Source organism: Paramormyrops kingsleyae, chromosome 21 (assembly GCF_048594095.1).
Source record: "Paramormyrops kingsleyae isolate MSU_618 chromosome 21, PKINGS_0.4, whole genome shotgun sequence".
NCBI classification, from domain to species: Eukaryota; Metazoa; Chordata; class Actinopteri; order Osteoglossiformes; family Mormyridae; genus Paramormyrops; species Paramormyrops kingsleyae.
Genome location: NC_132817.1, coordinates 14,418,582 through 14,443,697, shown reverse-complemented (window position 1 = coordinate 14,443,697; position 25,116 = coordinate 14,418,582). Strand labels below are relative to the sequence as shown.

The 25,116-nt window shown below is 42.8% G+C and overlaps 1 protein-coding gene across 2 annotated transcripts in view; it reads right to left on the bottom strand.

Annotated features, from left to right (window-relative positions):
* LOC111836699 (CUGBP Elav-like family member 5) overlaps positions 1–22,712 on the bottom strand; it is a 115,712-nt gene extending 93,000 nt beyond the window's left edge. Inside the window, exons 1-2 of one of the 2 annotated variants that reach the window (XM_023798212.2) lie at positions 22,176–22,712; positions 9,133–9,215 (exon numbers count right to left, since the gene is read on the bottom strand). In XM_023798212.2, coding sequence (XP_023653980.1) covers positions 9,133–9,215; positions 22,176–22,536 — 444 coding nt within the window. In that variant the 5' untranslated portion in view covers positions 22,537–22,712. The remainder of the gene's footprint in view (positions 1–9,132; positions 9,216–22,175) is intronic. The other variant, XM_023798211.2, reaches the window with a different exon arrangement.
* Positions 22,713–25,116: the final 2,404 nt, after the last annotated feature.

Genomic DNA, 25,116 nt, shown 5'->3' with positions numbered 1-25,116 from the left:
AATTTTGCATATTAATAAATTGTACGTTTTTAAATATTTCAAGGTAACGTATAATATTTGTTTCCTGCCTATGACATTGTGGACTTTCTGACACCTTCATTAATTCAAGCATGTGCAGACCTAGTTCTCCTTTAGTAAATCAGCTAAGTTCTGTTTAAGGTTCTGATTAAGGTTCTGTGTAGTTCTTCCACTGCTTGTGTGTGTGTCCTCTGGGTTTTCTGATGTCCCCCTACAAATATGCATGTAAGTAAAAATACATTTCTAATTATCTTTGTTCTTAGGTTGGGGCTTCGAGCGTGCTTAGCTGACTCCCAGACACGAGGTGTAGTGCAGTTTTATGTTTATCAATGCAATCTTAATGAACCTTTCACGGTTATTTGTCCTAAAGCCTTGTGCTCTCTTTTCCAAATAATGAAAAGGGCCTTAATAAAACCGAAAATAAGGTTTTAAATATGCCTTGTGTATTTTATTACATCAGCATCACATTATGTTTGAGTTCCAAAGGTATGACACGATTACAGTAATTAGAATGGAAGATGGAATTGTCCGTGAAATCGCTCGGCCAATCAGATGAGGGCAGTCAGGCTGAGACTGTTCAGCACCTCGGACAGCAGCTCCAGCTCCTACACTCTGCGGTCCTTTGGATCGTCACAGAATCCCAACAATCCATTGAAAACTATAACCTGATTCATAACAGCCCCAGATAAATCTCTATGTGCTAACAGTTCCATAAATATTTCGCAGCAGTAGAGGCTGCACAAAGTATCTGCCAGTGATACGGATGATACGACTGTTCTGTTTTAATATTTAGATCAAAGTTTCTGTGCATTCAGCATATTAAAGTATTTCTTGTATTCAGTAAGACTGCTAAGGTGGTACCTAATCAAAGGAGGCGAATACTTCATTGTAACACCAAAGTTTTTCTGACTAAATTACTCATTTAAATATAATGTTGCTAATGTTGATGGAATGGTATTGATATCAGAAAAGCAAAAAAGCTGAACAAGGAGATGTAGCCTGTGGAAAGATCACAGTGTATTAAGGCCACATTCTATTAAAAATGTAACTGTAAAATAATGAGGAGACAGATTTCCTTCTTAAGAACCATTACAATGGGTTCTTTATGCAAGTTGGCCACAGCATCTGCCAGTCACACTTGTATCATTCGACATCACAAAAATGTCCATTTTATGCAAATCCAGTGCTGGTATAAAATCTTATACAATGAGAAGCTCGCTTGTGGCCTTGCATGTGTACTATTGTGTACGAAAGGGCGAAAAACCAACCTCCTTCTGCCACTGCAGAAATGAATTTAACAGCTTTGATTGCTGCAGCTGCGTTGTTCTTTTGGTTACGGTATTGAGCGAGGTCCATTACAGTAACGTGATAGTTAAAGAAAAAAATTAATGTATTAACAAGGTGATACGCAAGACACACTGTGGGATCATGAATCAAGGCACAAAGGCAAAAGGTCATGACCCAAGGCACACAGGCAAAAGGTCATGACCCAAGGCACACAGGCAAAAGGTCGTGACCCAAGGCACACAGGCAAAAGGTCACAACCCAAGGCACACAGACAAAAGGTAATGAGCCAAAGCACACAGGCAAAAGGTCATGACCCAAGGCACACAGACAAAAGGTCATGACCCAAGGCACACAGGCAAAAGGTCGCGACCCAAGGCAAACAGGCAATAGATCATGACCCAAGGCACACAGGCAAAAGGTCGAAACCCATGGTACACAGACAACAGGTCATGACCCAAGGCACACAGGCAAAAGATCACGACCCAAGGCACACAGACAAAAGGTCATGACCCAAGGCACACAGGCAAAAGGTCGCAACTCAAGGCACACAGGCAGAAGGGTGTTACCCAAGGCACAGAGGCTAAAGTTCACGACCCAAGGCACACAGACAAAAGGTCATGACCCAAGATACACACGCAAAAGGTCGTGCCCTAAGACACATAGGTAAAAGGTCGTGACCCAACCCACAATTGCTCCAAGGACTGTCTGCTCCTGCCTTCCTAACTGTACATCACTTTGGATAAATAAAAAATAAGAGTCACAATCAATCTAGAACAAATAGAACCATGAAAAAAGCCACACCACAGGCCTACGTAGGAACCAACAACAAAGACTGAGCAAAAGAATTTATCGGGGGGGGGGGGGTGAATTAGACTGACTGTAGGTGTGGGTGAGTACAAATTGGTACCAACAGGAGGTGGGTATGATTAAGTCCAGAGTAGGTCTTAATGCTGCATGATGGCAAGCATCACAATATGGGCAGAAACGTGTCCTGCAATTGTCCCTATCATGTTTTGCTTGAGTCTCCTTCAGTTTATTAAATCATATGGGAATGATCTTAGACAGTGGTTCTCAGTCAGTGGGTCGTGACCCAAAAGTGGGTCGTGGAACCATTTTCATGGTCATGGATTATGTGGTTAAAGAAATAGTATTGATTTTTTTTTTGTAACGTCACACTTCTCTGGTTGCGAATGTTGTTTTTTAATACGGAGCGGATACTCACCCACCATTCACCATTTTCAGCGAAACAAACAAACATTAGAACAAAACAGAAATAAACAGTATGAACAAAAAACTTTGGGTTGTAACTTAATGACTGAGGAATGAGGTGGGTCCTGAGGTTACATCGGCTGAGAACCACAGATCTTAAACATATCTGGCAATAAATATTTAACTAATTACTGCCATGGCAAGAGTCCTTAAAGCTTCAGGAGACCTGATGTTTCAGACTCTAAATCAGTAGCAGTTTTCCATGTTCATCCCAGGTGGTGGAGAGAAATATTGTTCTCAGGAAATCACAGAATTCACTGAATCCCCAGCCTTTCAAAGTGCTTCACTGTCACTGCCATAAATTGCATGCTGGCCGCTTTTACATAGACAGGGTTCAAAATAAAGGCGCAGAGATAAACACACGTTTCATCCAGGCACTTTTTTTAAGAACCTCATCTTTCCGGTCACAGATAAACACCACGCCAGGCTCCCAGAAGCGCCGTAAGGCCAGGCACAGATCCTGCTCGTTTTACGTAAAATAATTCTGCTTCTGTCACATCAGTCCCAGCAGGCCTGACTTACTGCTTCATCTTGCAAGGAGACCAGATCATCAAAGCCCTCCTGGTGACTCCACATCAACTGTGCCACTATCACTGCCTCCCATTTAGAAGGGGTCTGTCCCACTAAACACCCACCGCGAAAATGCACCCATGCTAGTAGTGTTTGATGCCTTGATGCTGCACGCCTCTGCAGGACTTTCAAAGAGGCCATCATCCTTGGGCATGTCTCATTAATACTGACATTGGAGCACTGCAGGACAAGTAAAGATATAGTCTACTTGTTCGGCGCAATAGAGCGGCCAAAAAAAACCAAAAAACTGCTGAACTGAGATTTAACGTTAATAATCCCGCCTACAGCGGAATTGTACCTCTGATCACACAGATAAGCATGGTGGTCGTTTGTAGAACACAGGGGGAAAAACAGAAGCTGATGCACATGGCTGAAGGTGGGCAGGCCAAGGACTAGAGCACCATGGTCGCGGGGGGGTCTGGAGCCTATGGGCACAAAGCAGTGAACAACCCAGGATGGGGGACTGACCCACTGCAGGGCACACTCACACATCATTCACTCACACACCATTCACTCACACACCATTCACTCACACACCATTCACTCACACACCAGTCACTCACACACCATTCACTCACACACCATTCACTCACACACCAGTCACTCACACACCATTCACTCACACACCATTCACTCACACACCAGTCACTCACAGAACATTCACTCACACACCATTCACTCACACACTAGTCACTCACACACCATTCACTCACAGAACATTCACTCACACCTCATTCACTCACACACCATTCACTCACACACCATTCACTCACAGAACATTTACTCACACACCATTCACTCACACACCAGTCACTCACACATCATTCACTCACACACCAGTCACTCACACACCAGTCACTCACACACCAGTCACTCACACACCAGTCACTCACACATGCACACCTTTAGGCAATCTGCTATCTCCAATTAACCTCGACATGTTTTTGGACTGTGGGGGGAAACCGGAGTACCCAGAGGAAACCCCACGACGATACAGGGAGAACATGCAAACTCCACACACATGGAACCAGAACAGAGACTGGCACCCTGGTCCCAGTGCTGTGAGGCCACAGTGCCAACCACAGCCCCCCCAATCACACATACTCTTTTTCCTCTGTCTGATTCTTCCTTCTCCCTTTGATCACATGCTCCATTAAAAACTCCTCAAGTTTCTCTCAAGTGCGGACTGGGTGAAAAATTCTGTTGGCACGCGCTTTACGACATCTGAAAGGAATTAAAGACTCCTGCAAGCGTGATTATAATTCTGTCACGATCCCACACACGATTTAGTCCGGCCGGCTGATTCTGGAGATGAACAACGCGAGAAGCCGTTCCCAGTTGGCGGGTTGGGGTCCTGCCTTTCCGGGTAAATGATGCGGTCACCCTGGTCAATAATGGCATTAATTATAAATGGAGAGACGTACGTAAAATAAACCAGTTTAATAAATGTGTCTCATATGTGTCAAGCATCTTTCCCATCCCCCTTCTTGCCTAATGGGCCATGCGTGCTGCTTGTCTGCATTGCCATGGCGACCACTCCGCCAGCCCATCAGAGCGCGGCATGATGAGGGCTGACTCTTGTTGCTCGACATTCGCCTGCACCGCTGGCTGATTCATTACCAAATAACATATGCCAGGGATACACATGTTCTCTGTATGTTTATGTGCTAATGTCACCCGCAAGATTATTCCTTCCTCAATTTGACTGTGTTCTGAAGGAAGTGCAATTACCATAATCCTGCTGGCAGGAGCATTGAGCTTGGGGGGCAGGGGGGGGGCTAGTTGTGTAACCGAATGCTGAGCCTGAAGGCATAAGCACCCAACCCCTCCCTCATGTATGTTTTCGATCACCATGCCCCCCCCCCCCACAGACAGGCCATACCACATATCTGCCGTTACTCTTATTAATGCTTAGAAGCATCCCCTGTTAATCTTCCCACTCCAGCAAGAACATCATGAACGTTCGCATGATCGCTGACTTAAGGAGGGACAGCCGGCGGCATGGAATGCACCTCTGCCTGCCAGCAGAGTGATATCATGAGAGGCTTGAAGAATCTGGTCCTTCAGACCACCTCCAATATATCTATGTCTTTCGCAGAGACACTAACGAACAAGGGGAAACAGTCAAAGAGTGCACGACTTTCTCACAAACTACACGGTGAGACTGAATGTTCACATCTTCGGGCGCATAAGTACGGTCATGTATTCATTCCTTTTCTTTTGCACCTTGTTTCCATGACTTAATTCCGGTCCCCGTTGCAATATGCCTCAGCGCAGATTCTACAGGTGGGCGGAGCCCTAATGGAAGAACATGACATCATTCTTCCACAAGAAATCCCATCAATTGGTGCTCCATTGACAGCAGTAAAAAGAAACAAAAAAAACCACAGGCGCTGCTCCGGAAACGCCCATAATTGGTCGACTCGGTTGAGAGATAGCGACTGGGATGGCACTGATGTGCGTGTTTATCATTCTGTGACTAGATGCATCCTCGGTCCTCAGGCATCCATCACTCCCGTCAGGATACATACACTCCTCTGTAGAATGAATAGGATCTCACTCAAAACAGCTTTGCATTCATTGCCATTTACTTTGCCCTCAGTGAGGTTCAATGGACAGAACCCATTATAATCATTATAAAAGAGCTGCCAAAACCCGTGATCCTGGGACAAACAGAGGTGGATAGTTTAGGCCCAGAAAGTAAAAATCCGGACCAAGATTTTGTTTCAACCAACCAACTGAGCATAACAAGTCACAGTCACAGAATACTCAACTGGGTGGTTGAAACAAAATCTTGGTCCGGATTTTTACTTTCTGGATCCGAACGATCCACAGATCCCCTCTGGCATAGATCTGGTATCCCCCCCTGTACCTGCCCAATGACCAACGATTCGAAAGAAATATAGCATGTCTGCACTTTTCTTCGCCTCTAGATTACATCCCGCCGTCTTTCTGGCCACTTTGCTCACAGAAGTGCATTTTACTCACGCATACACTTCAGCTCAAGCCCCTAAGCCCTTGGATCCTTCTCTGTGAATTTCTCGACAGGTAGTATTTGATGAAACCGCTCGACCGTGCCTTAAATTCGCATTTACAATCACGACTTGTCGTCTGTTTTGGACTTAGAGCTCAAACAATTTAGGCGGACGAACATTTATCAATATTTGCCCCTAGATTATAATAGGAGTCCCTCACACTTCAACTCCACTGTTAGTTGTGAAACACTCTCATGCTCACCCATCTTTATTACTGTTATCTTCTGCTCGCCATGGAATAGCTTTTCATACATGATAGTGGCGTTTCCAGTTTTCTTAATTACCTCAGTGACCACGGCTATATGGTAGCACATGCATTCAGTATATATTTTTTACGTGTCATTCACTCAGATGTTTCCGTTATCGCATTACCTGTGTTAAAACGGACATTTTTGCACATTCTTTAAAGTCCCACTGGCGCAAAATTTTTGCTCTTTTGGTACATCATCCAGTTCAATAGCAATGGAAGGCCAGCCACCCCCCCCTCAATCATTTTCTGACCTGGTAAAGGTGCGGCAACCTGTTTCCTTACCTGTTGGTCACGTTCCCTTATTCTGACCGTGTTCTTCCTGCCTCTGGCGTATAATTATTCTGATTTTGAAGCGAAACACAGATTCAAATAGCACGTTTCACTTTTCTTACACGTTTCGCACTGAAAAAGAGACAGGTGTGTTTAAATCTGCACTTATTCCAGTGAAAATCTAGGAGGTGCAGTGATCAGCCTTGTTTATTTCTGCTTGTTTATATCGCACCCGCACTAAAAGGCAGGGTAAATCACAACACCCCCCCCCCCCCCGCACCCCACTCACATCATCTACTCATGTCATTATAACTGTTATGAGGACATTGTCATCTGCAATTTTTCTTACGATGCCAGTTGGCCCCGGAGATAACCACCAGATGCTAGCTGGGTGACGACTCTCATGCACAAACGCAGCATCTTCCACAAAGCTGGTCCGTTGCCATGGTGATCAGCCAACTCAGCCAACCCAACGAAGACCTAGGGCCTAATTTTTCAGTGCGTGCAAACATTACGTCAGTCTTTTCTTCAAGAATTAGAAAAACCTACCCGTCCGTCTCCCAAAGGCAGAGCCTGATCAGGTCACGGGTCCCTCTTCCATGTGTTATATTAAATATTAATCTCCGTCTGAATCTAAATGCACGCTGGAAGTTGTATCATTCCAAGAAAAATCCGGCTCCGATATCAGCTTAACAGGTGTGTCATTGATCTCGAGCGTTTGGCAAGCTGACAGGAGTCACCCAAAAATAGGTTTGATTCCAGTGAGACGACCCTGCTTTGGCTGCCGGCCTTGTTTGCCCTTGTTCCTTGAGGACAGTCTGCATCAATCCTGCTGCCCCCGCCATCCGCCCCTCCTGTGCCCCATGCTAGCCCACCACACTACCCGCTGCTGCTCCCATGCCCACGAGTGCCACCTCCTCTGCCCCCTACATTTTTTGTTTTCTATATTTTTTCTCCTAACCGATCTGGGTTGAGTTTCCCGAAGCCTTCTTAACACTACGTCGTTCGTTAGTTCTATCTTTTAACACAGAACTTAAGAACGACGTAGCGTTAAGAACGCCGTAGCGCTAAGAACGACGTAGCGTTAAGAACGCTTCGGGAAACTCACCCCTGTTTGTTTTTCAATTGAATTGTACCGCTTACAATTCACATTAGCGGTGAGAAAATGTTTTAAATGATTTATCGTCGTCTCATTTTTTATATCTGAAAAACCTGCCATTTTAACAGGGGCGTGTATATTTGTTATATCCACTGTATATTATAACAGACAATAACAGCCAGTAAATAGAGGTAGAGATGCATATATATCGGTTAACATATCGGTATCAGCTGATGGTCATTAAAAATCCAGACGTGGACTTTGGTCTGATGTGTCAGTCTTGGTCAATATTGTCAGCCAGTATTTAGACTTCAGTCAATAATCAAAGTTGGCGAAACAGTTGTTTTTCGAAATCGCTGTTACACTGATATTTTTAAAAGCGCTAATTTAGATTTAAATGACCAGTGTAAGTGTCACAGTTCACCAGCAGGTGTGAAGCTGCTTTTTGTTTATGATTGGTGCAGTTTTCCTTATAGCTAAGGGGAAATACTTCGCTGTTTTCAGACTTACATAGCAGCCTTTTTAGACATTTCAGATGACACTGCAAAGGAGTTTATAATAAATGCATTGTTCAACTCTGTTGCATGTGCTGTTGTTTTGTACGTTTCTTTGATTAACACAAAAAGATATGTATACATGCAACTGAATATTGGTTATTAGTGTCGGTCAAATTCGTGCATTGGTGCACCACTAACGCTTAGCTAATGCCATAACGAGTAACCTATGTCACCCTGTCCACTTTATGCCCCTGCCAGGACCTCAAACACCGGAGAGCAAGACATGCTGCGATAATCACATACATTACCACACTAACGCACATAACGTGTCATGGGGAGGTCTTGGCAGAGCCAACAGCTCCGCGAAAGGGCTAATGACGAAACAGGGATGTAGAGAAGTCACAACTGCCCTCTTAGTACGTTGCCTCTGACAAACCGAGAATCAAGCAGCACACAAAGAAATCTAGCATATCTACTTACCGTCAGTGGCCAGCACTGGGAGGGCCAATTGCAAGACATTTTGAGACCTCCGACTGGCAAAGACACACACTAGCCACACATGCACGCCTACAGCAACACCCACACGCACACAGACATGTAGTTGCCCCATTTTCTATGCACGCAACAAACACAGACTGTTAACATTAAACACACACGCTGCAACTTATATCTAACACTGGACGTTAAGACTCTGCATAAAGATATTGCAATAATATTCTTGGTGAAGCCCCTGGTTACTGCCTGCAACTCCACCCATGGTCTACAGGAAGCATAAACAGCCATTGCTGTAGTGGTTGCCCATGTTGGTTGCCCCTGTCCCGATCTTGTCACACTCACCCCTGGCAGTGTCTTCTGTTCGTGAAGGGCATTCTGGGCCTTGATGGCAGACTCACGTGCGCAGTAGGTGAGAAACGCACAGCCTGCATGCAGAAAAAAAGACGGGAATGTAAATTCCGGGCCTGTCGTTCCTTTATTTACACTGTAAATTGAGGTGTTTCAGATATATGCGAAAGCTTCCCATCGTACACATCAATACAGCAGGATATTTCATCGAAGCCATTAGTTCATTTTAGGCAGTGACACTCGGAATTGCCGTTCTTGAAGCGCTATTCCTGTTAGTGCACCAATGAAGATGACCCTTCTCCACTTCCGCCATTCATCCTGACAGAATCACCCAGACAGATTCATTCAGACAGATTCATCCAGTCCGGCAGGGTGTGGAGGCATTGCAAGCTGCACTCTATAAGATTCTGACAAAAAAACGAAAATGGATTAAACACCCTCCCGCGCTCGGTGTTGACATGCAGCTTCCTCAAACACGAAACCAAACGCAGACACACAAAGAGCAGATGGCCGGGCGAAGGGAGGAATCCTTCGGTAAGTGCAACCTGAGCAATATGCTGCGGGTAAGTGAATAAACAACCAAAAAACAATTCGAAAGTATGAAGTTGAGTCCTATTTTTTGCCTAGGGGTCCCTGGAGGAATTGAAAAAAAAAATCATAAATGAGCTACTGGTGACCCCCCCCCCCCACAAAGGACACCAAAGCAATGAAAAGTGATGCTGTGGAGGCAGGTAATAAGTTAATGGGATCTGAAACTAGTTAAATATTACTAAAAATAAACATACAACTAAATATAAACACAAGTAAATGCTTACAGCAGCATTATGTCATACCAAATTGCATTAATAGGCCTAATCCAAAATGCTAGAAAAGACACCAGTCATTTGACAAAAAGACATTATTAGTATAGTGAGATGGTACTTACTTCACAGTGTTTCAGATTAATAGTAATTTCAAATTAATGTTAATTTCACTGTCGCTGTCTGTGTGTAGGAACGTTTTGTTATTCCCGAATACTGCACCGTAATGTAAGATTCATGGCAAAAATGAGAAGCTTTGTGCCTTACAAGCGAAACTAGGAGATAAAAATGCGTTTGCTTGTCTCTGTGCCCAGCATCTCGTACAGCGGAACAAAAACACTCGACTTCTCCCGTTTGGACTGGCGAGGTCCTGATGAGGCCTGGCTCCTTGCCCTTGGGGTGTGAGACACATTGATGGAGACAGGGGGAGAAATTGTTCCAATCTATTAGCCAGGCCTTCCTGCCGCCAAAACAGAGCCCCTCAATGGCTCAATAATCTCCCCTCCCACCCACATCGCAGTTTTTTTGTGAGGTGGAGTCACGCCATGCTAAACTGGACCAGAACCAAGGTAAACTAATTGACCCAATTAATTTCTCTGTATGTGCCACCCTTTGCAGAAACTTCCTTCATGGGTTTTCTTTTTTTATTCCCATCCGATCAATTGCTTGCGAGCAGAGAAAGTTGAAAATTCATTAAGGTGTGACCACTTGGGGGCGCTGTAGCATCATTACATGCACCTGTGGTATTTCAGCCGGGACTACAATCTAGATTTCCATTGGTTACCACTGTCAAAGTCTATTGTCGCTGAGCTGTATCCTGCTGTGGACAGAGCGGTGTTCTGCCCAACCCTTTGTGAAACCACCATTACAGTCTTGCATCAGCACAAATGCAACATCACAGGTATTTGTTTGTACACTGATTCCAGCATCCAGCCCGCTCTGTACTGGTGGAGGCTTTTGCAACAGAGTGCAAAGAACGTCCATCCTTTTATAACCACAAAAAAAAGACATAACACATTGCAGGTTGTGAGATAGCGCATGATGAAAGCTTAGGAAACGTGAACGCAGAAGACTTCTAACACAAAAGGTTCTTCACACGCTGTCTACTGACCTCCACAAAACATTCAAACGAAATTACGAAATGCTCCAAGGACGTTTTTTGAGTGACAAATCAGAGTTTGTTTCCAATTAACGTTTGCAAAATACTCCGCCTCTTTCCTTCAAAATAGCGAGGAGTCAAGGAGGCCGCCGGCAACGATCCCCAGCGGCTCCTATCAAGTCCCAACACGAGAGGTTACTCCTACAAACACGCTGAGCCTAAAACGCTTAGAAAATGCTCAGTGACCTGCAGAAAGAATGCCTGAAACACAGAAAACTGGATACATTGTGTCTCTAGCAACACACGTGTCATCAATGAAAAGCGGCAATGTAATCAGTGTTATGAGTTTGTAGAAGGACCTATTATTTCCAGGCCGTTGTCGAAGGATACGCCTAATAGCAGAAACATTACATATATAATATACTGTTCACTATATATCACACTGTCATTTATGCACCTTACCCTAAACCTTAAAGCCATTATAAACTGTCTTTTCAAACTGCTCTTGTCCATTGTTCTAACAATATTTTCCTTGTTTCTGCATAACTATCCTATAATGAGTATCCTAATATTGTCGATACTCAGGCAAGGCCCGTAAACCGGCAGTCAGTTGAGCCTCACGCATCCCAACCAAGCTCAACCCCCATGCAGAAATGCCCCCAAATCACCCATCTGTGGTTCCTCTAGAACAGATTGGCTACATAGATATTTCCTACTAGAACTAGTCCAAATAGGCAATCCCTCTAAAAGTAATCACCCAAAGAGAACCACCACTAGATTCAATAACCCAAACTAATGAACCAACTAGAACAGAGAGATGATTCCCAATACAAACAGTTACACACATACAGAAACCCAATCAAAACCAGTGTCCTCTAGAATTAACCATTCCCTCACAGAGAAAACCTGTTTTTGATAAAGGTCATTAGGATTTTTTTGAAGGACAAGCCAGACCAATTGCAATGTTTTTAAAGGTTTACTTTTAAACTAGCAAAGTGCTTTAAAAACATATTGGGACAGTAAGGGATTTAGTTTGGAAGTCACATTAGCTCAAGAAGATACATTAAGTGTGTCATATGCACTAATGTTACAATTCTCTGTTCAAATAACTGCTGTTGATTAAAATCATCATTATATCGCCGAGATCCCAGCTAACAGCGAAGGTTCCCAGAACTTTAGCCACCATTTTGCAAAGGTCTTCTCAAAGTTGCTGGAGAACATTCTTACTGTAACGTTAATGGAACATTATTTACACATTTTACATTTTAACAACGGTTCTGTCAATGTCAGCATGGTAATATTATTACCTGAACCTCCTTAAAATCTATTTAATGTTGAAAAATGTTGTTTCAAAATAAAATCTTATTTTATAAAAGTGATATACGTGTATCACGCACAGGTATCACGCACACATACCAGTCAGCCTTGAACCCATGAGATCTTTGAGGTACAAAGCAACAGTGTTTATTAGCTGCTATATTATTATTCTTAGTTGCTGTCGTGGGATAACGTTATGGGAAAACTGGGCACTTCGAATGTTTCCATACCTTAATCATAACGTTCAGTAAATGTTCCAAGAATGGAAGATTGTTAGCAGGGATAGCTGAGATCTCAGGGCTCTGATCTCATAGGGTTCTCTTCATTATATTATGCTTCCTTGAAAGAGTTTTTACTAAATTAGCTGTCAAACCATCTTCAGAGCAGCATCAATTATCAGCTGTGCCCTTGGTACTGAGCTCTGCCCCTACGAGATATTTTGGGTGATCAGGAAGGCACAGACAGGACATTCTAGAGTAGTTTTTCCCAATCTGTTCCTCGGAGACCCACAGGCGGTCTACATTTTTGTTACCTCCCAGCACCCAGAGTAAAAACACAGACTGTCTGGGAGTCCCTGGGGACCGGATTGGGAAACACAGCTCCAGAGGAAAGCTGTCTATTTGACTGCTGGGGGATGGAATTGATCTGATGACACCTAATAATAATCTTTTCTTACTTTTGCTCCCACAGACAGACTCTGGTGGAATTACTGGCATTGCTAACTAAGCTCTGTGCAGTGCATTATGGGAAACCCCCCCACTGGTCCCAGACACCAGCCTTTTCTCCAGGCACACCTGCTAATCACGTTTCACAGGGTTTATCCATCTTACTGTGGTGGGTAATGCATGCCAGCCCATCTCTCTGGTGGTGAACATTATGCTGTTAGAAGCAGAGGTATGCCAGCCTTCTCTTTTGTGAATAAACTTCAAAGTTCCGCATCTAAAATAGGCTCCAAAAGCAGCATTTGTTGAATTACTTAAAGAAATCGACTTCCAGGATTGCAATGTCAAAGGGAGAAAACTATTATTTTTTTTTTACACTGTTCCAAGGCAAGTTCAGAAAACATAAACCAACCATACAAATTAAAGCGTGTTAAAGATTGCTATGAAATGCCAACCAGTTAGCTGACAATCAACGCTTCACATGCACACAAAGACTGATTCAGAGAAAAGCACGCAGGAAAAACACCCCCAAATCTTCCCGTTCCATGGTACCGGCAATCCTGTTAAGAAGTGAGTTACGGAGGGATTATCGAGACTCTTGTTGATGTGCACCATCAAAGGTCAATTAGCTAAATGAGCTATCAGCTAGAGTAGTGTTTGCCAATCCGGCCCTTGGGGACCCTCAGACAGTTCACCTTTTTACCTGAAGTTGGGAGGGAGCAAAAACGTGCTTTTGTGAGTCTGTGGGTCTGTGAGTCCCCGAGGACCGGATTGGCAAACAATGAACTAGGAATATAGAAGATAAAAGGTGCACACAGCATGGAAGGCTAGCAGCCCTTTTGTAAAACACCCCCATCCACACCTTGGTGCTACAGTATGCTAAGCTAGCACTGTAAGCAGTGGCTCCGCCCCTAGGCATGAGTATGGGGAGGGGTCAGCAGCAGGCAGTCAGTGATGTCACGGCAGCGGCACGACCGTGCAGGCTTAACCTATTTTCAGAAATGCCGCCTATTCTATTTATAGCTGAGCTGTCCCGTGGCCCTTGCAAATCGGTGCCCCCCCCCACCCCCCCACGCCTGATGGATCCACACGCTTTGGACAGTTTGCACGTCACATCTCATTTGATGCTCATTCCAGTCTGAGACGGGCAATAAAGATGCTAATTACAGACATGCTCTGATTAATTAAAAGTGTTAAGTTACTATTTTCATTACTGTTATTATTGTTGTTATTAAAGAATAGCAGTAGATGTGCAATTTATATGGCATAATAAAAATATTACCACAGGTATTACTATTGTATTGCAACTGCTGTTGCTAGAATAAGATATACAGTCTGCATGTCTACAGTTTTCATGGTCTTATGCCATACAAGTGCGAAACCTGCCCTTCACTTCTTCACCTCCATCCTAACACCCCTTCACCCTTCACTTCTCCATCTCCATCCTAACACCCCTCCACCCTTCACTTCTCCATTTCCATCCTAACACCCCCCCACCCTTCACTTCTCCATTTCCATCCTAACACCCCCCCACCCTTCACTTCTCCATCTCCATCCTAACACCCCCCACCCTTCACTTCTCCATCTCCATCCTAACACCGACCCACCCTTCACTTCTTCATCTCCATCCTAACACCCCTCCACCCTTCACTTCTCCATTTCCATCCTAACACCCCCCACCCTTCACTTCTCCATCTCCATCCTAACACCCCCCACCCTTCACTTCTTCATCTCCATTCTAACACCCCCCCACCCTTCACTTCTCCATCTCCATCCTAACACCCCCCTCACCCTTCACTTCTCCATCTCCATCCTAACACCCCCCACCCTTCACTTCTCCATCTCCATCCTAACACCCCCCACCCTTCACTTCTTCATCTCCATCCTAACACCCCTCCACCCTTCACTTCTCCATCTCCATCCTAACACCCCCCACCCTTCACTTCTCCATCTCCATCCTAACACCCCCCACCCTTCACTTCTCCATCTCCATCCTAACACCCCCCACCCTTCACTTCTCCATCTCCATCCTAACACCCCCCACCCTTCACTTCTCCATCTCCATCCTAACACCCCCCACCCTTCACTTCTTCATCTCCATCCTAACACCCCCCCACCCTTCACTTCTCCATCTCCATCCTAACACCCCCCCACCCTTCACTTCTCCATCTCCATCCTAACACCCCCCACCCTTCACTTCTTCATCTCCATCCTAACACCCCTCCACCCTTCACTTCTTCATCTCCATCCTAACGCCCCCCTTCTGCCAACTTGCACACTCTCCACTCTTGGCCTTTAGCTTGTCTTCAAAAACCTCCAGGCTTCATCCATGAGATGGCTCTGGATTTAAAAAGCCATTTTTGTCAGACCCAATCACTGTTTTACCAGCTCCCATTTATTTATCTGTTCCACCCAAACTGTGCAGCATCACAGTATCGAACCACATGCTCCTTGTACAGTGGTAATGGGTATGGGGGTTGGGTTTGGAGCTATTTTTACCCCATGACCTTTGTGCAGGATCCAGTGGACTGTAAAATATATCTTTTATGTGTTGCTCTTACAATTTCTCTTCCGAAATTACAGCCGTTGTATGGAACAATGTGGAGTGGCAGGAAATAAATACACACAACTGGCTTTTTCGTAAGCCTCTGCTACTTCTCACGTCCAGTCAATGCTGCATTGTGGCTCCTGAAATGTCCATTTGTTATCTGCAGGCCTTATCATTTTACATTTAGAAACCCTTCGATAACAGCTTTAATGGCGGATTTCCTTAACATAATCAGAAGGTCCTGGGAAACCTGAAAGGCAAAACTCGCTATTACATTCTGTCCCCAGAGCATAAGGCAAACATTTATTCGTTGACCCAGATTATATAACATAAAAACCCATTAGGATCCCTTGATTTCTATATCAATCCTAGAATAAATCTTTCAAATTTAAAGCCTAAAATACAGTACGCATACCATAATGTGCTCCCCCCCCCCACATACACACACACACACACACACACTGATCAAACCTATTCAGCCACGTTTATACAGTCATGTGTCACTTAACGATGGGGATACATTTTGGAGAGACGCATTTTAGGCGCTTTTGTCCTTATGTGGCCATTATAGAGTGTACTTACACACTAGGCATAACACAGCATTCTGTTTCATAGTAAAGTTTTTGGTAACGTTTTCTGTGAATGTCTATAAGAACCCATGAACACATTCATAACACAATATAATGCATTCATAAAGCATTATAAACATGGTTATAAATATTTATAAAAGGGCATAACACATTACAGCCATGTTTATTATGCACTATGACTGCCTTATGAATGCATTATATATACCTTCATATACAGTACAAAGCATCCTTAATGCTTATACCGACCATTATAATGCATTATGAAGGTATATACAGTGCATTATGAATGAGAGCTTCATTGAAGCTTATGAAGTGTTATAATCAACACTATAATGCTATATGACAGTAGGAGATACTGTAATGCTTTATCAATTCTTATTTATTATAATGTATTATGAAGGTATCTTTGATACACAGATGACAGCTTTAAGTAAAGCACTACCAACTTTTTTATATAAGTAGAAAGAGTACACTCAAAAACAATGATAAAAAGTACAGTTTACTAAATACATAAACCAGTAACATACTGGTTTATTATAATCTTATGGGACCCATTATGCGGCCCACCATTAACCAAATCATCGTTATGCAGCACATGACTGTATATCTATTTTACCCACTTTACAAGGTAATTCAGGTACCCATTATACAGATGACACCCTGTTACACATTCATACACCCACTATCAACTTCAAAGCAGTAAAAAAAAAATATTTTACATGTAAGCCAGAAAAATATATGAGACGTCAAATTCAATGAGTGTTTCAGCATCTGAGGATCTGACAACACAAAATAATGTTTCTCTTTTTCATGTCAGAGTGCAGCAGAATTACTAACATAGGGTGACCAGATAATCCATGTCAGGGAGGACACTTTGAGCTGGGACAGGATTTGTGATCTACTATTTCAATTAAAAGAACTTGGATTTCACTTAAGTGCTGAGTTCTTGGTATGTGCTGATTGGTCAGTCTCCTATAATCATGCATGTGCCACTAATGTTACTGTGAAACACTGAGTCATTTAATCAAGGAAATAAACCAGTCAAAGCATAATAAGAACTGAACTATTTAGCCAAACACAGGACCCTGTCAGTTCGTACAACCTGAAGTAGCTTATATTGTCCTCCCTGGCATGGATTATCTGGTCACCCTACACTAAAAGCTCAAATACCCCAAGTATGTCCTGAGAGGATCTCACCAACACTCATGCCTTCAACACCAGGGATTTCTGCTCAGTGAGCGTGAGCTAAATCAATCAGTCAGTCAATCAATATATCCATCAAAGTCCTCATAAGGTCACAGGAAGCAGAGCAGAAACATCCCAGGCAGAAACTCTGTATATTCAGAGCAGAGCATAGAGTGGATCCACACAGCATCCATCTACTGTCAAACACAGTTGACTTGCTGCATGTTTTTTGAGAGGCCCTGTTGCTTGTTACAATATTTACAGACATTTCCATGTCAGGGGAACAAAGGATTATTATTGCATTAATAATCTGTTGTCTCTCCCCAATGCCAAACACAAGCCAATATAATTTTTCATTACAAATATAGATTAATGCATGAAACTATATGTATAAAACAGTGTCTGGGAGAAAAATGGGGGGGGGGGATACAGCCCCCGCAGATAAATGTTCGGAATGAAAGTGCTGTGCTGCAATAGCTATGGGCAAATAAGACCAGAGAGCACAGATTGGATTGTGTTCTGTTAGATGTGTTAGTCAAGTAGCCCCTCTCCGCCTACAGAGACATCTTCTCTCAGATGGGGGGGGGGGGGGTTGACAGTGGATGCAACTGTCGTCCTCCAAGCATTTCATGTTGCTAGGTGACACTCGCAGTGCCGTAAACTGCCAGAAAGCTGGTGCCTAACTCACACTGACTGCAGAACTGGCACAGGCTTTGTTCATTGAGAAGGTGACCTACGATGGGGATTAAGTTGTATTCTAGTTTGAGAAAAATGAGAAAATTTAATAAGTAAGGAGGTCTGGGAGGGGTTGAAGGTCAGTGTGGGTGTAATAAAAAAAATTAACAGCCTGCCGTTAGCCCGAGAAGAACGGCTGGAGAATGAGGGGCAAACAGGACGGCGTGAATGAGACACTGTATGACGGGCAGTTTCGCTCAAGCGTGCGTCTGTGAGGTCGGGTTCAAGGGTGTGACAGAGCAGGCACATGAAATTCAGGCAGGAAACACCTTCTGGGGGAACTGTGGTCCTCCTAAGATCTGACACTGCCTGAGCAAGAGTTGCTGTCATTTTTTCTGTATTTAGTACACTGTTCAGAAACAAGTGTTTTTAAATTATTATGAATGGGGAAAATGTTTACTGTGTTTTTATTAGAAATCCCCTTTTCACAGCATCCTGACTTCACACCTGATCCAATTATGTGTAAAGCCTGTATATATGTGTGGATCATTTTTCCCAAGCAAACGTGAATCGGACCTCTGGAACCATGTCTTGTGAAATAACCAGGAGAGTTTTCCTTTACATCCCAAAAGCTGAAATTTCACTTTCGTGTATCTCATTCTGACAGTATTTTTAAAACTTTTAATGTTGTTTTATAAGCTGGAAATTTAGATGAAGGAACCCTTTGAACCACTCTTGTCATGTGACCTATACTGGTTAATGTCGGCCTGTGCTGACCAAGGCCCATTCACACCGGCCTGTGCCCCTACAAAAGATTTCCCAAAATGCACTGCTTCCTCTCTCCGGAAGGTTTGTCCTTGGTCTTGAATGTACAGGGGCTGGTGCTAAGAAAGCCTCCTGCCCATTTTTGGATTATTTAATGCCACATACCCCTGACATTAACTTAATATACTGTAGATACCCCCACTGTGGCAGTAGGCAATGCAGCCAAATAAAATCCACACAGCCTTTGGATAAATCAATCCCATCTCTTTTCAAAAAGTTTGTTGTTGCAGGCTGCTGTCTGTGCTCGAATTAGTTATCACCTCTGCTCACAATCACAACCTTTAGAAAAGTGTGTGTATTAAGACCTATTTTTGCAGATAATAAAATACACTGAAAAAGTTACAGTATCTGTTTACTTCTTTATTCTGAATATAATAAACCCATATAACTAAATTTAAAAAGACAGACCTTGAACCCAGTTGTGTGGGAGAGAGATTGATATTGGGGGGGTAACTTAATAATCTTAATGTAACAGTTTATTTTTTGGTAGGGTGAATAAAGCCAAATTAAATTCTGGGGGGGTACTCATCCCACCACCCCCCTGTTCCTACACCCCTGCTTAAACATAATATTAATATGGATATAGATGGGGGGGGGGGGGGTGCATGTCCTGCCTGTGTTCTGTGTTGACTCCATGTACTGCAATTTCCTCCTTCAGTCCGAAGGCCTTCAGTTTTGTCTCAAATGCCCACAATGTGTGTCTGTGTGTCTGTATTTGCCTTGTGATGGAGCGGCATCTTTGTAACATTTTAGAGCAGCTTGAACATTTTTCCACTCAACAATATATGTATGTAATGAGTACAAAAGGAAATTATCACAAAAACAATACTAAGTCCATCGCGTCACGTAACCTCACGCAGTTACTGGGGTAATATTAATTATTTAGTATAAATAAAATATATATATTTAATTGAATCCAAATTATTATTTTTTTTTATTCCACTAATTATAAAATTAGCTGTGATGGACGTGATGAGATTCTAATATGTTGCCTAACTAATCGCTTGCAGTTTTTTAAATGTGTATTTCAAATGCACGTTTGTGATGTTCTTTCATATATAATAGGCTTATCGAACAGGAACAGTAAAAATAGTGATTACAATTACCTCTACTCTAAAAAAGCTATATACGACACATCACATTTAGAGGTTCCCACACTCAGTCACGCGCTCGCGCACACCCACAGCACTTTACCTGAATGGTGCCGCGCACTTATTCTCACTTATTCTCAGGGGACAGGCACGTGGGACAGGCACGTGGTTAGTAAGACCACACTCTGGATCTGAACGGGTCTTTCGATGCCAAATTATTTATTTAGATTAGCATAGATTCCGTTATTTTCGCCAGGCCCGGAATTATTTTCTTTAAATCAGTACAATTATTATCACTGGGAACATTCATTCATTCACTGGAAATACATTTCTAATAAAACTGTATGCACTGGCAAAATTATAATTTCGTGATTTCTGACTAAAGAATAATTTCAATTTCCCATTTTTTTTTCGAAAGATTATAGTGGATCTAATGTGTAAATACTTTTAATTTTTCCTAAATATAAATAAATAAATAAAAGATTTTAAAAGATTCTTTCGCTCCTGTGAACACCAACAAAACCACCCATACACAATAGGGCCCCCCTGCCCCGACTCGCGGCACCGCGCGCCGCGGAAAGGAGGGACGGGAAGCTTAATTATTACATCGATTATATGTGACGTCCAGCACTTCTCCCATCGCACAACTTATAGCCTATATAGCATACTTCATTTCATGTTTTTAATTGGATACTTACTATGAGTTATTGGCATTGTAATAACAAACGCAAATTTAAATGGAATTCAAGTCGAAGCATTCATATATAACAAAATAATCAAATAACTACAGTATAACCACGTCGGCGGCGCGATGAGTAGCACTGTTTCATACTTTCTAGGTTCAACTGATGGAAGACCTTCAGTTTTCATGTTCTCCCCATGTTCGTAAATGTTTTCTCTGTATAAATCCGCAGTATAGTAAGTAAATCACTGTCCCCTAAATTTCTCTCCGGGTATGATTGTCTGAAGGTCTGCACCCCACCTGCCTCGTGCCCTCTGATTACTGTGACTGCACTTTGTACCAGACAAACGGCTGTGAAAGACGTATGTCTGGATTATGAGTTTTTTTTTTTTTTTACTGTAGTGCAGGACAAAGATGCAACGGTACATTTACTGGTGAATTTCTTTATATACATTTTTTTCATAATAATAATATAATAAAAAAAGAATTAAGCAGTCACATGTTCGTAGTTCAGAGTATATCTGTTGATGGTCTGTCACAATACATTGCAACCAAAATTTGGATTTTCTTTTTACGGACACACGCAGTCATGCCTTGTTCATACATTGTATGCCGGAAAAAATATCTTGCAGGCATGATGCATTTGAAAATGGTCGATAACGATGGAAGTAATTACGGTGGTAACGATAATTACACATAACAATAATTGCCAAGAAAAGTCTAGATTTAAATGGCGGCGATCAGTACACCAGACAGCACTAAACATCATCTAACCCTGGGACGATCAGCTGTGGCTAGATGGCCGCAACGGAGCATAAAGGGGTCGTACAAAAGAGTCCGCTAACTTCATTTACAGAAACATGTTCGAGCCATTCCACTCAAAAGTTATGCTTTATATCCTTAACATGTGTCTTTAATTGAGAGGTAAATGGTTAATTGGAGGTTGCTCTACAAATATTTATGGGTAAATAACTCTTAACCCTTCCCACAAAAGATACGAGAGACAGGAGAGCGAGCTATAATATACTTTTCTTAAGTATCTTTGTCCTGTTCATAAGAAACAACAACAACAATTGTATTAAATTGTATTAAATTGTTTCAGTGCAGAATACCCTCCCCTGGCTTCATAAACAGTAAATACTATGTAGATACATAAACCAGTCGAAATTGCAATTTCAGCTAGACGGCCTCGTTAAATAAATAAGATTTACAAAAAGCTGGCGAAATTGTTCATGCTCCACTGCTACCTGTTCAGACGAACGGACTTAGGAAATTGTATTATTGTTTGTATGTAGCTAATGTAATAGGTGGATAATGGGATGACGGCTCTTACTAGTGATGCAAATATGCACATCACACAATACGACAGGAGGACCCATCGCAGCACTCCTCTCACGCTTGACCACACAAATAAAATGTATTTGTTGGAATAAATGGATCGTTCCAAAACACTGAACAGATGTTCTTAATTTGCTCATCCTGCCTATAAGCACATACTTGCGAGACAATGGAATTGACCTTAAAACATTTAACAGGGGAGAAACTGATGGAAACGCATGTTACCTTTGTGCATGCCAGTATAACGGTCCTTTAGAACTGTCAATTCATGGATTTTCCCAAATTGTTCAAAAAGAGGTTTCAGGTCTTTTTCCTCAAGATTCCGCGGTATCTGTCCGATAAACAGCTTTATAGCATCTTGGTCTTTCATGTTGTTGCCGCTCTCCGGATGAATGGAAATGGATTCTGACCCGTTCATGGGTTTCGGAAATGTGATCTGGGAGTACTGGTGCTGGTGCGGGATCAGGAGTAGAGGATGCTGGTTCGGCGCTGCTCCCGGTCCGGTGAAAAGCAGGCTGGTGTGAGCGGGATGGGGCTGTTGCGGTTGCTGCGGCTTCCCTGATTCAGTCTGGGTGAATCTGGCCATTCTGAGCTGGGAGCAGGCTGGATAATAATACCAACACACTCGCTGCGAGAGAGCAAGCGCTCAGCTGGAAACCGAGGCTCGCTTTTCCTTCCGACGCGCGACTCGCTCGCTCGCTCGCGCGCGCATAATATACAGAAAGGGAGACGAAGGGAGAGAAGAAAAAAAAACCATCTCGCGCCCGGTTGCCTGCTCTCGTGCGACACCTAGACGTGAAATTAGGGTAGTGCATCCATGACGGAAACATTGGTGCGCCGCGTAAAAGCCCTTAAAATTAAAAGATTGCGCAGTTAAGCCCTTTCGCATAATCAGCGGGCAAAATTAATCTGTATACTTTATTAATATTTAATGAATCGTTTTTTCCCTATTTTATTCTTTGAAACATCGTGTCGTATATATAACAGGCTTCATTACCAGTTTCTACGCTGGGGTGTCGGAGGGGCAGGGATGCCAGGGGCGATTCTAGGATTTGACCTTTAGCCCCCTGAAGAAATATGGGACGTCACCCGCCCCCCCACCATGATTTAATTTGCCGAGAGGAGGGGATCCCCACTATAAATTTTTCTGAGCCGGGGGGATGAAATGTATTACGAAAATCCAAGATAAATCACTAAATGGTTTCAGAAAAACCGTTTTGCAGGGGGACAAAATATAGGGGGGGGGGGCTAAAGCCCACCTAAATAAACTCCTATGCTCCTATGATGGATTCCCTGGCAGATTAAAGGGGTCCAGCACCTGACAAGGGACCTTGAATACATTAAATTGTTTGTTAAATTAGGCGGGGTGAGGGGGGGGGGGCAAGGTAACATTTTGAAAGGGGGCCGAGTCTCCGTCACTAGATATGATTGCGAGAAACCAAAATGGAAAATTAGTTTCCAGCTTGCATTAACGTTTAAGATAAGAAGGGGGCGCTCTTCCCATAGGAATTGTGATGGGATACAACAAATCGTGGCGTAGTTTTAATGATTCTGATTAACGTAGCATTTTAAACCCAGTTTGCAAATCTTATGCTCAGCAAACTCTAGCACGTGTTTAGGTTAATTTGGTGTATAGTTAAATAAAATAACAAGTCCTGACCAATATGAAAATTCGTACTGAAAACTAAAAGACTGAAGTATAATTTTCGCGAACTAAATTAATGCGACAAAAGCAATAGAATTGCGGTTTCATTTCAGAGCACAAAACACAACTTCCACGAGAAAATCAGGAAACTAAAGAAGGGAGGAATGAACAAACGCAATAAGGACAACCTGACACCATATTCTGTGCAAATATAGAAATTGCCCTCAGTCAATGCTCAATTTACTTGCAAAATAGCATCTACAAACGCTGCTGCTGCTATTTTCCTCTTTACTTCCACAGTTTGAATCACTTAAAAGCCACATTTCTGAACTTTTCTCAACAATATTGATGCAGGACGGGTCTTAATTTTAGATGACTTTCAGGCAATGCTGTTAGACCTATCAGAAAGTAATACACATGAACAGGGGCGTTTTCAGCTATCGAAAAGATCAGTGGATAAGTCAAGTTTACCTGGGGCTTTTTTAAGAATGATTGGCATCGAGGCATGAATTGTATTTTTATCATACAGCTTTTGCATTATGAAGAATTACATTTCTTCTCAAATGCACTATAGTAATGTATTTCATGGGGCAAGCAAATTATCACATCATTCTTAACCTTTATGATAGCGGTTCCCAATCCCCCTGTCCATGGACTGATACTGGTATGTGGCCATGATTCCACTGGGTCGCGGAGCACTGGAGGGGTTGCTTAATTTCCAAAAATAAACAACAAATGTTAAATTATTATGACCTTCACAATCACGATTTCTTGTTCGGGTCTTAAAAAAAGGAAATGGTTAAACTTTTGAAATCGGTCATCGCAGAAATCAAACAACTCTGTGGCACCTGCTGTTAATTTACAGGTTTGCGTGTCGTAGCTAATTGCATGCAGAGCCTAGTTTAAAACATGTAAAATCCTTTCACCTCAGCCTTTAATTCAAACGTATTCTAAAACGATCCACAGCTATACAGAAGCTGCTGGAGTTGCTATAAATCGTTTAAGGAGAGACACGGTTCATTAGCAGAGCTGTCATCAGCTTGAGGATTTTATTCTGAAGCTCATCCCAGACCTTTCACTGTATATCCACATCAGGAAAGATGTCACGGTTATATCTTAATGCATTTAAGGGCTGCCTAACCTACCCTTTGAGTATCATCATGGCGATGTGCGCATGCGTAATAATTGCATAGCCTTGTTTCTGTTGACCCAACTTGCGGCAACGCCGCCACATTCACACTCTATTAGTAGATACGTTATTTGGCTATAGTTTATTTCAGGTAACTTCATCTCCTTTTTTTTTATAAATATCGCAGTATTACTCGCGGAAATTTCACGTATGGCTATGTGATATCGAGCAGCCCTAATTTAAACTCAATGGTTTATTGATCTCCAAGCAACGTTCTATGCTATAGGCAAACTCTACAGGCAAATGTGGGTGACAGTAAGAGGGTAAAAGTGCAGGTGGGGGAGGCATCATTGTTTGATTGGCACGTGTGGGCCATAGAGGGGTTACACAGC